Below are 12,325 nucleotides of genomic sequence, written 5' to 3' on the forward strand. Positions count from 1 at the left end.
TTGCATTTGCTCAGCTCATTACATGTTAAAGGGCAGGAGGCACCTGAGAATAGTGCGAACTTGAAAGGAATATGAAGTTTTACACAGCCCACACTGGACAGGTGTGAAACTTTTTCGGTGGTGTTTAATCCCACCACTGTAATCTAGACATCTCCTGTGACTTGACAATTTGAGCAGCCATGACACCTGCTCCAACAGGAAAACCTCTGCTTTGCCTTAGCTGATAATTAGTCTGTTTCAAATAATAACTCACTTCACCAGGTCTGCGGACCCTCTTGTGATCAGGGGGTCCTCATTACTGACGGCTAAGTTATGCTTGGCTCCTTTCCGCTGAGTTTAATTAGTGCACAAACTTCTCAACTGTCTGAAGCAGGCCGCTAGCCTGCTTTAAAGTCCAGCATCAGAGCTGTCCTCTCTGGGTAATTGGGAGCAGATGCTTGGCGGCTAAAGCAATAAAAATACCCCAAAGACATTTTGGCACCATCATCACCAGGACGACTGGCAAGCAGGAAGGCAGGCGGGGGCCATGTTACTCGTCAAAGTGACATAAATGTGGTACTTCACTGTTCTTTTTCGCCACTTGATGATCAAAAAATAATCCCTAAAGTACAGAAAGTGTGTCATGCTATAAAAGTAATAGAGGACACCACGATGGCACTCGGTCAAGTTAAGGCTGCTGCCAAAGCTAACTATTTAGATGTGGGTTGTAATTAAGCAGCACACCTTTACACAGGTATTCTAGATTTGCAACAATCGAAATTAAAATAAAACAGTATATTATTTTTTAAATGTATTTTCTGCCCTGTTCCTGTGGAAATCACTGAGGTTGTTTGGCCCTAGAACATACAACCGTTTCACACACATTTCTCATGAAAAATGATAAGAATTTTGTAAACCAATGGGCTACATGAAGCAGACTCCAATCATATAAGAACATGAATTCTAAAACAAGACGTAAATTTAAGTTTGTCGAATGGCAACAGCGACCTTTGTTGATTATCTACGGAATTTGTAAGCCTCAAAGGGCGCATCTCCAGGTCAACAAGGTAATTAATACAAACACCAATCACAAATGTGGCAGATGCTTTGCTTGGTGCAATGTTTACTTTGTACCAATGCAGGCAGACAACCTGCCATCGCAAGAGAATCAATCTCAGCGGCAATACAAACTGGGTATACAGGAATGGAGCACTGCTTGTATCCAGCCGCCCCCACCCAGTGTATAGTTCCTTCTCACTTCAAACTCAAAGCCAGTGTTGCCATAGCAACAGAATTCTAGAGGTGTAACTTGTTGTTGCAGGGCCTAATCATGCCAGGTTGGTCGTGACTATATAATACCATAGTTGGAACCTCAGGCTTTGTCTAAGTGCTTTTGCCGGCAATCATCGAGTTCTGTTTCCATGGTGATGCTCTGCCATGAGATCTTACTAAGACATAGCATCAAGTCAACCTGTTAGTTGAGGATAATATTATTTCACTGATTTAAAGAGATGTTTTTTGTGAGCCTTAGTCTTTTGGATGTGGAGCGAGGGTTAACAATAAAAGAAGGCAAATTATCGTTGGTTTAATTGGGTAGGTCGATGACACTTTACTGAGCAAGGGTACCTCTGCATAAAAGCTCGATTTGTTCCAGGATCGCTGGAATAGAATAGTCAAGTCAAGTCAAGTCATTTTTATTTGTATAGCCCTTAATCACAAATAGTCTCAAAGGGCTTCACAAGTTATTACATATAAGAAGTTTAGAATGGTCTTTATCGTCATTGATATTCGATATCCACGTTGTGAAACATTTTGCAACAGCACATTGAGCACAAGAACCGTTTAAGAGAGATTGCATTACGGGGGGACAAATAGAAGGAAAGGAAATTTTAAAAATCAGACAAAGCAGGGAACTGATCCTTATTTGAACTCATTTTTTAGTATTGATAGCTACAAAACATTGTGCATTGTCTATCACTGGCTGAAGAATCTTAATCATTTTGTCAACGTTGTCAAGGCTTAGCACTTTGTGTTCCCAAATGCCAGTATTCAGAAGATATTTTTGTTTTTGTTATAGACATTTTAATTTATATTCGTGCGAGTTTTTCAGAAGTTGTGTTTTCTCAGTCAACAGTGATTAGAAGTAGAATTGTAAATAGTTAAAAGTTATTGCATTTAAACGTTTTTTATTGCAAATTAAGTCCTAGTATAAAACAGCAGTATAAAAAATGTTTATTCTATCATTTCGTGGATAATGTTACGTCAATATTGGCAGTATATTGGTTAAAGCAACACAATAATCTGAAGAGCCGTTTGGGAGCTGAGCTGGTTCCCGACAAAGAACAGGAAATCTCATCACTGATAGGTAGCGCTTTACAATAACATAACTGTTGACTTTTCCCCATGTTTACTTTTTTTTGATCATTTTAAATTGTGTACTGTACACAGTCTAACAATTTTTGTACGTGAACCTTTTTTTTTTCAAATAAAGATTTTCTACATAGCCTGTCTGGCAGTGAATAAAGAAGTTCCACGTGATGTTTGTAAGGTTGATTATCACTTAATAAGGGAATTGCAATCATTAATAAGGGAAGCAAATGGCTATGGTTGATTGGTATGAAATTATCCTCCTGTAAACCATAAAAGAGAAACTGGCATCCATAGCAGCAATCACAATAACAGCGGGACTAATACAGTGGCTTGCGAAACTATTAGGCCTCCTTGAACTTTGTGACCTTTTGCCACATTTCAGACTTCAAAACAAAGATATAAAACTGTAATTTCTTGGGAAGAATCAACAATAAGTGGGACACCATCATGAAGTGGACCACACTTTATTAGATACTTTAATCTTTTTTAACAAATAAAAAAACAAAAAGTGGGTGTGCAAAATTATTCAGCCCCTTTACTCTCAGTGCAGCAAACTCTGTTCAGAAGTTCAGTGAGGATCTCTGAATGATTCAATGTTGATCTAAATGACTAACGATGATAAATGGAATCCACCTGTGTGTAATCAAGTCTCTGTATAAATGCACCTGCACTGTGATAGTCTCAGAGGTTTTTAAAGCGCAGAGAGCATCATGAAGAACGAGGAACTCACCAGGCAGGTCCGAGATACTGTTGTGGAGAAGTTTAAAGCTGGATTTGGATACAAAAAGATTTCCCAAGCTTTAAACATCTCAAAGAGCACTGTACAAGCAATAATATTGAAATGGAAGGAGTATCAGACCATTGCAAATATACCAAGATCAGGCCGTCCCTCTAAACTTTCAGCTCATACAAGGAGAAAACTGATCAGAGAGGCAGCCGAGAGACCCATGATCACTCTGGATGAACTGCAGAGGTCTACAGCTGAGGTGGGAGAATCTGTCCATAGGTCAACAATCAGTCGTATACTGCACAAATCTGGCCTTTATGGAAGACTAACAAGAAGGAAGCCATTTCTTAAAGATATCCATAAAAAGTGTCGTTTAAAGTTTGCCACAAGCCACCTGGGAGACACACCAAATGTGGAGGAAGGTGCTCTGGTCAGATGAGACCAGAATCAAACTTTTTGGCAACAATGCAAAACATTATGTTTGGCGTAAAAGCAGCACAGCTCATCACCCTTAACACACCATCCCCACAGTCAAACATGGTGGTGGCCGCATCATGGTTTGGGCCTTCTTGTAGGGACAGGGAGGTTGGTTAAAATTGATGGGAAGATGGATGGAGCCAAATACAGGACCATTCTGGAAGAAAACCTGATGGAGTCTACAAAAGACTTGAGACTGGGATGGAGATTTGTCTTCCAACAAGACAATGATGCAAAACATAAAGCAAAAGCTACAATGGAATGGTTCACCCAAAAACATATCAAGGTGTTAGAATGGCCAAGTCAAATTCCAGACCTCAATCCAATTGAGAATCTAAGGAAAGAACTGAAAATTGCTGTTCACAAACGCTTTCCATCAAACCTCACTGAGCTCAAGCTGTTTTGCAAGGAGGAATGGGCAAACGTATCAGTTTCTCGATGTGCAAAACTGATAGAGACATACCCCAAGTGACTTGCAGCTGTAATCGCAGCAAAAGTCGGTGCTACAAAGTATCAACTCAAGGGGCTGAATAATTTTGCAAACCCACTTTTTGTTTTATTTATTTATTAAAAAGGTTTAAAATATCCAATAAAGAGTGGTCCACTTTATGATTGTGTCACACTTATTGTTGATTCTTCCCAAGAAATTAGTTTTACATCTTTACGTTTGAAGTCTGAAATGTGGCAAAAGGTCACAAAGTTCAAGGGGGCCAAATAGTTTTGCAAGCCACTGTATTTTATACTGTACTATGGAGGTGTGGGAGTAGGACGGGCGGGGTCCAGGAGGAGTGCATAGACAAGAGTTTGACAGTATGCAAATGAGATTTTGTTCTAAATAAAATGTTAAATTTAAGTGTAACAACCCAGTGTTACAAAAATAAACATGGCGGCGCATGGATGCATGCATGCGGCTAGTTGCTCTCCAGCTAATCTTCTATTTATTGCCGTTCTCTTGTCTTTTTTGCTTTCACTTTTGGACACATGTGTGGCCAAAAATACTTACAGTAGGGACGAACTTATTCGGTTGGGTGGGCGTCTAAATTTCGACTTTTCGGGCACTTTTTATACCGCCTATGATATACCGAGCGAACTTCAAAGAGATCCAGCAACCTTGTGGACAGCTATTCCTCCCAATAAACGACGACAACGGCGCCGTAAAGAGAGAAAACAGAAGCATGGTTGCCGTGCAGGTAGATGTGTGAAGCGTGCAAAGTCTAAGGAGCAAGAAGGACGCGAGGATGTAACTAATTCCACCATTCATTCCTCGCCGGACAACCAACGCTTTACACTCAGCGCTCACGAACGGCCCCAACAGCGGCATCTTTCGAAGATCTCTACAAAGACTACAAAGACTTCAGCTAAGTCAAATGATTCAGCAAAGCTAAAATTTGGTCTTTTGAATATTAGATCGCTTGCTCCTAAAGCTTTACTTGTTGATAACATTATTCGTGATTATAAACTTAACTGTATGGGTCTTTGTGAAACTTGGTTACGCCCGGATGAGTATTTAGCGCTAAATTATGCTTCACCCCCTCACTACGCGAGTAGCCATGTAGCACGCACATTGAAAAAGGGTGGCGGTGTCGCGCTCATTTCTGAAAAATCGCTCAAATGTAATCCTCGTACCTCTAATAATTACAAAGCGTTTGAGGCTCTTGTGATGCGGTCCTCTCTATTGTCAATTTATGTAATAACCATCTATCGCGCACCTGGGCCATACACAACTTTCTTAGACGAATTTGCTGAACTTTTGTCTGAACTAGTAACCTATGCAGACAAAATTATAATTATGGGGGACTTTAACATTCATATGAACTCCCCACTCAGTTCACTTACTATTGCGTTTAGGTCTCTAATTGATGCATTTGGTTTTAATCAACTGGTTGATTTGCCAACCCATAAAGATGGGAACACGCTAGACTTGATTCTGACTTGAGGAGTTTTAACCTCAAACATTATGGTGTTACCGTGTACTACCGTTATCTCGGATCATTATTTAGTTACATTTGAGGTGCTAGCTAAATGTAGTGTTAAAAAAGCTGAAGGATTTAGCCGACGCAATATAAGCACTGGCACAGTTTCTGAGCTCTTTGAACTCCTTCCTGGAGCAGTTGCGTCCTTTCCTTCATACAATGGCTCGATTGACTCACTCATGAATGAGTTCAATACCACTCTGACTAGTGTCCTGGATTCAATAGCGCCCATAAAGCTAAAATCACGTCCTAAAAGATGCACGCCTTGGTTTACTGATGAAACTAGAACCCTTAAACAAGAATGCAGGAAATTGGAAAGAAAATGGCGCGCTACCAAGCCTGAGGTTTTCCATCAAACCTGGTGTGACAGCTTGTTAAAAGCGGCCCTTGCCTCTGCAAAATCGGCCTACCTTTCGAAGGTGATTGCGTCTCAAAAGAACAATCCCAAAGCCCTTTTTGACACTGTAGCATCGCTTACAAGGCAACAGACTATCGCAGATAGTTCGACGCACTCTGCTCATGACTTAATGGTCTTCTTTACTAAGAAGATTCAATGCATACAGGAAGAAATTGCTAAAGAAATTATTAATACCACACATATTAAAGGGCTGAAATCTACAGATGCACGACAGGGTGGCTGTCCTGGGAAATTTACGGTTTTAGTGAACTGTCACTTGATAATCTCAAACAGGTGGTGAATGCGGCCAAACCGACAACTTGCCAGTTTGACCCGCTCCCAGGTTCACTTATTAAAAGTCTTTTTGGTGTCCTTGGACCTTCAGTTCTAAATATTATAAACATATCACTCTCCTTAGGTGTAGTTCCAGCAGCTTTTAAGTCCGCCATTATTAAACCCACACTGAAACGACCCAACCTTGATCCAGAAATCTTAAGTAATTATAGACCTGTGTCAAACCTACCTTTCCTCTCTAAAGTACTTGAAAAAGTAGTGGCACAGCAGCTGAATGTTTTCATATCCGAGAATAACCTTTTTGAATCCATGCAATCAGGATTCAGGGCTAACCACTCTACTGAGACAGCTCTGATCAAGGTAACAAATGATCTCCTACTGGCAATGGATTCTGGCGCTTCATCACTTTTGCTGCTTCTGGATCTTAGTGCTGCTTTTGACACAGTGCACCACAATTTCCTACTAGAACGGTTGGAAAAATGGATTGGTCTCTCAGGAACCGTCCTCTCGTGGTTCAGATCCTACTTCTCAGATAGGACGCACTGTGTTAAATATGGTGAAATGACATCTGAGCCTTTTAATGTTACCTGCGGTGTTCCGCAGGGTTCAGTGCTTGGCCCCCTTCTTTTCAGCATTTACATGCTTCCATTAGGTGATATTATTCGCAAGTACAATATCAGCTTCCACTGCTACGCAGACGACACTCAACTATATCTTCCGTTGGAGGAATCTCCCACACTAAACTGTGGAAATTTGGAGGCCTGCCTCATTGAGATAAAAGAGTGGATGTCACTCAATTTCTTGCGTCTTAACTCTGAAAAGACCGAAATGTTAGTCATTGGTCCATCTAAATGCCGTGACTTATTCTCAAAAACTGCTGTGAACATTGACAAATGTCACATCACACAGAGTGACTCAGTTAAAAATTTAGGTGTCATATTTGACCCTGATCTATCCTTTGAAATGCATGTAAAGAAAATTACCAGAACCGCTTTCTTCCATCTTCGTAACATTGCTAAAATCCGTTCAATACTGTCTCAGTCGGATGCGGAAATTATAATTCATGAATTTGTTACCTCCCGTCTCGATTACTGTAATGCACTACTCTGGTCTCCCGAAGTCTAGAATCAAGTCTCTTCAGTTGGTACAAAATGCCGCAGCAAGGCTTTTAACTAGGACAAAAAAGTACGATCACATAACACCGATTTTGGCTAACCTGCATTGGCTCCCAGTTAGCCATAGATGTGATTTCAAGGTTCTCTTAGTATTATACAAAATCATACATGGACTTGCTCCCTCTTATCTTTCAGATCTGATTTGCTCCCATGTCCCGGTCCGAAGCCTACGATCTGAGAGTGCCGGTCTTCTGGTGATCCCAAGAGCAAAGAAGTGTTCTGCTGGTTCGAGAGCGTTCTCCATTCGGGCACCGGTGCTGTGGAATGCTCTTCCCCCTGAGATCCGATCTGCAACCTCAGTGGAAATGTTTAAATCTAAACTTAAAACTCACTTCTACTCCATAGCATATGAATAACCTACTCTTCTCGTCGGCTGAAAAATAGTCTGTGTAATATAGTGTAATAATCTGTGAAGCCCTTTGAGACTCTTCGTGATTTAGGGCTATACAAATAAATAAAAAAGTAGTGACGGTGCACAACTTTTGATAATATGTAAGCACTGTACACATCAAATTCAAGTACTGTAAATTAAAATGAACGAGAACACACAACAGTCTTTACAGCACAATTTTTGTAGTTGCCTTTTTCAGTTTTGATTATTTGCCCTTATAGCTGGACTTGCAATGAAATCACTTCCTAAAAGTATTTTGAAAAGCCTCCCCTTCAAAACATTTCGAAGTGCGCTACGCAAATGACATTAGAGAGAGCTGTCGTACGGTTGGTTGCCATTTTTTCTGGATGTTTTTATTTTTCAACAAAAGCAGCAACTTCCCACCACTTCACCAGCACATCTTTAATTACCTTTTGAGACGCAAGCTTCTCTTGTTTGTCATCCTCTTTCTGTTTTTTTGCAACAGGAATATAACCTCCCTCAGAAATTATTGCAGCTAGGTGCTCCTTTAATTCTTCCACGGCTTTGTGATCGGCACTTGCTGCTTTCCGGTTGCTTCATTTGAATTGTTATGATTCTCCGTTTTTCTCAGACAATATTCAGTTTCCCTTTCTGGAACTCAAGGCTAGTGTCACAAAACGAAGTTGCTATAAAAAGCATTTGAAGATGTAAAAACAAACTGCGGAATACGATTACTCTACAGGTATAACTAAGGGCGTGGATTCAGGTTCCTGATAGGGGGTGGTGTGTGCCTAAACTAGACCAAGCATATAACGGTTAGCAATCAGGAGCAGTGTGCTTTCACAAGCGGTGTCTAGTGGTAGCCTCTGAGACTGCCTGTGAACTAGATTTTCCTGAGTAAAGCGAGTAAAAATTATGTTAAAAATAAAACTTTTGGAGGGGAATCACACTACACTTCTCAGCCTCCCTGGTAAGGTCTATTCAGGGGTACTGGAGAGGAGGATCCACCAGGAGGTTGGATCTCGGATTCAGGAGGAGCAGTGTGGTTTTCGTCCTGGCCGTGCAACACTGGACCAGGTCTATATCCTCTGTAGGGTCCTTGAGGGTTCCATGGGGGTTTGCCTACCCGGTCTACATGTGTTTTGTGGCATTCGACCGTGTTCCTCGGGCGGCCCTGTGGATGGTGCTTCGGGAGTATGGGGTACCACACAGTCTTATCCGGGCTGTGTGGTCCCTGTATGCACGGTGCCAAAGCCAGTTGAGGGTGTCCCCTGCTCAATGCCTAAAGATGCCTGGGATGGGCTCCAGCACCCCCCGAGACCCTAGTGGAGATAAGCTGTGCAGTAAATGGATGGATGGATAAAACTTGTGTATCGAATTCTTCGTGTTTAGAGGTGCTCATATAAAGAAAAGAAAATCACACTAAATCGACAGGAAGAATGTCCAAAATAAATCAAACCAGACAATGTGAAAGGATGTCTGAAAATAAGGTCTCCTACCTTGGCGATTGCTGTCTGCTTGTACATTTGTATTATCAGGCTCATGACCTGTGTGAAATGGTTGTTTGTGGCAACAATCTCTGACCCACAACCCTTCATCAGTCTCTCCCACTCGGTCATGCGGGCCGTGGCATCCTGCAAAGAAGAGAGGGCAGATTCTTCTTTTTCTTTTTTTGTTTCTTTTAATAACAACTCTTTAGGAGATGTAGAATAAAGGGCAAAACAATTAATAGTGCTGGTGGATGTCCTAGTTTTTCTGGAAGGGAAGAAGAAAAACAAAGGGGGGGAAAAGGGAGACAATTCCCTAGGATGTAGTCCCCCTTCCAATTGGGCTATTCTCTTAGGTGGGTCAGGAGCATCTCCCAATTATAGCTGCTTTGTGACAAGCTGGGGTCGAAGATGGAAAAGCAGCCAAGCCGCTGCAATAAATCAAAGACTCCTCGCGTGCACCCGAGGTGATTGGCGAAAAGTATTTAAAGCAAGAGATGCAAGTGTTGCAGTGGGAGCAGCAGCCAGCGGCATATGTGACCTGCAATTTATACACAGGTTCTGTTTATCATAAGAACAGGCCAATATATGGTTGGTTCACAGCAGGGTGTCCTAATTTGATGAAATGTCTATGCAGTTTTGCGTTACTATTTCTCTATGGGATTGCAAAGAACTTGCAAAACTTTGAACATGTTTCTAGAGTGCAGCATGTGAACCATATGGTGATGGAAAAATTGTTGGAGGATGGCAATAAACGCAGCAGAAACCCATTAATGTGAACATCCTGAGAGAGTTTTCTTGGCGGCAGATTTGTGCTGAGTGTTGAAGACAATAAAGTAAGTTTTGGTTGGAACATGAAAGTGTTTCCATTTAGTCGAAATCATTAGCATTTCAGTCAAACTTAGTCAAAGTCAAGGACGACTGAATAAATAAATGGGATCATGTTACAGGAGAACAAAGCTCCGTTGCATTTATGTTTTGTTTCTTAGATGTTTCACTCAGCAGCACCTGCATAAAAAAAGAGTTTGACAGTCTGCAAATGAGATTTTATTCTAATTAAAATGTTAAATTTAAGTGTAACAACCCAGTGTTACAAAAATAAGCGGCTCAACACTCATCCCATGTTGATCGTCACTTGGCCGCCACAGACAAAAATTCAGGGGCTAAAAATGTAAAGGGCAGGTGGGTCATAAAGAGTGTCTGGCAGAGGAAGATAAAAACCATTATTAAGGAGTAAAATGAGATAGAAGGGCTACAGCGCAGAAAGCGAGTCGTCTTGGAATGCACATTTTTAAATGGGTTTTGAGGGTGCTGCATAGTGTGATTTTGGGTTATGTTATTTATCTTTCCCATCATTACTTGTTTACATTTGAGTTAAAAAATGTATACAGAAATCCTTTGCTGTATCGCGGTTTACTTAACGCAGTTTAGCTGCTTCATGGATTTTCATCGTCCATTGTGGAACCAAGTTCTGATTGGCTTAACAGTCGTCCCACCCCTTTTCTGTTGTGTCTGCCTGCACGTCAAGGGCGATGCGGTCTGAGTTGTATATGTATGTAAAATTACTTGATGAACCAACATTACATATGTGCGAATCATTTTTAATTTCAAGTTCTTTCTTTTTCAACTATGCTATCACGTCAACAAAACCCAAAAGGAGGTGGAAGAGGCTTTCTATCGCCAATAAAGTTGCACTTCTCTACCCGCTAAACTTGCTTTATTTGATAATGGAAAGTATATGGCTTCTGTTAAAGGACATCAGAACACAAACATTCTTAACGTTTTACAGTGAATATTGTTAGATATATACAGTATCAGTTTTCTTCCTTATAAGGATTATATGAGGCTTTTATTTTTTTCTGTCTCCACACATTCTTTTTTGGTCCAAAATGGCTCTTTTAATATTTTGAGACGCAGACTGGAAGGTAACTGGAATTTTCCATAACGTACACATTATGGCGACAAAGTATCATGTGACATAAAGTAGATTGTGTCCTTATCCAATTACAGTTGTGCAATAAAGCAGGATGATTACTTTTAAAAGTATAGTTAGACAGTACAAAAGTTTTTTGTCAAAAAAAAAAAAGGTTTTTAAAATACAGTGATTTTAATTGTTAAACAAATATTAGACCCTGTAAATAGGGTTCGTTCTATGTGTTTAATGTATAATAGAGTATTCAAATAAAGGAGTCTACTTCACGGGTTTTGACAATTAATATATCCGACAGCGCTTGTTTTAAACCAATCAGAACGCGAGGTAGACGACGAGAGCGGGTTAGAAACTGACTGTACGTAGAGTAGAAGTGAGTTTTAAGCTTAGATTTGAACATTTCCACTGAGGTTGCAGAATAACCTAACCTGCTTATGTGTAATAACCTGTGAAGCCCTTTGAGACTCTTTGTGATTAAGGGCTATACAAATAAAAATGACCTGACTTGACTGTACATAAAGCTCCAACATAATGCTGCATTTTTGAAAATGCGTAAACCTGCATTTTTCAGTCAGATATCAATAAAGTCGGGTAAAATTAAAAATAATTTTGATACACAACGTCCCATACTTTTGTTAGTTTATTTATTAAACAGTTGTAAGCTCTATCATGCAGATAAAATACATCTGACAGTTGAAATCAAGACCTTATCAATGCCCTAATTTTCGATTATCAAATTTAAGACTGTTTTAAAGATTTTAAGACTATGGAGGAACCCTGGTATTGTCATTAAAAAAAGAGGCAAGCAGCTGCAGCTTGCCTCCACAGACAGATAATCTGCTTCTTTTACTTTTTGATGCGGGAGCTGCTCAAGAAAAAGCGACAAAACAGAGCAGTAGCTTTTCCAAAGTTCTGTGTGGATCTAATTGGAACCTCCCTATGGAAGCATTGACTACATTTTGCCAAAAACAGAACATTCAGGGAGGTTTGGACATAAAAATGCAGCATAGTCACTTTTAGGAGGTCCTTCCTTATTGTTGTGTCACTCCCAAGTATAAGGCTGAGTGCATAAGTAGCACCAAAGGCATTTTGTGTGTCTGAACACTCTTACAGTAAGTAATGTGGGAAGAAAAGAAGAGGAAAAAGAAAATTGGCGCTGGTCAC

The 12,325-nt window shown here is 40.4% G+C and overlaps 1 protein-coding gene across 5 annotated transcripts in view; it reads right to left on the reverse strand.

The window, feature by feature from the left end:
- Nucleotides 1-12,325, reverse strand: part of zranb3 (zinc finger, RAN-binding domain containing 3) — a 152,869-nt gene that overhangs the window by 103,492 nt on the left and 37,052 nt on the right. For all 5 annotated transcript variants that reach the window (XM_088331362.1, XM_088331360.1, XM_088331363.1 and 2 more), the window contains exon 8: nt 9,244-9,378. In XM_088331362.1, the coding sequence (XP_088187488.1) occupies nt 9,244-9,378 (135 nt within the window). The remainder of the gene's footprint in view (nt 1-9,243; nt 9,379-12,325) is intronic.

The sequence above is a fragment of the Urocampus carinirostris genome, chromosome 3, assembly GCF_059441175.1.
Source record: "Urocampus carinirostris isolate Australia breed hairy pipefish chromosome 3, RoL_Ucar_1.0, whole genome shotgun sequence".
Classification (NCBI taxonomy): Eukaryota; Metazoa; Chordata; class Actinopteri; order Syngnathiformes; family Syngnathidae; genus Urocampus; species Urocampus carinirostris.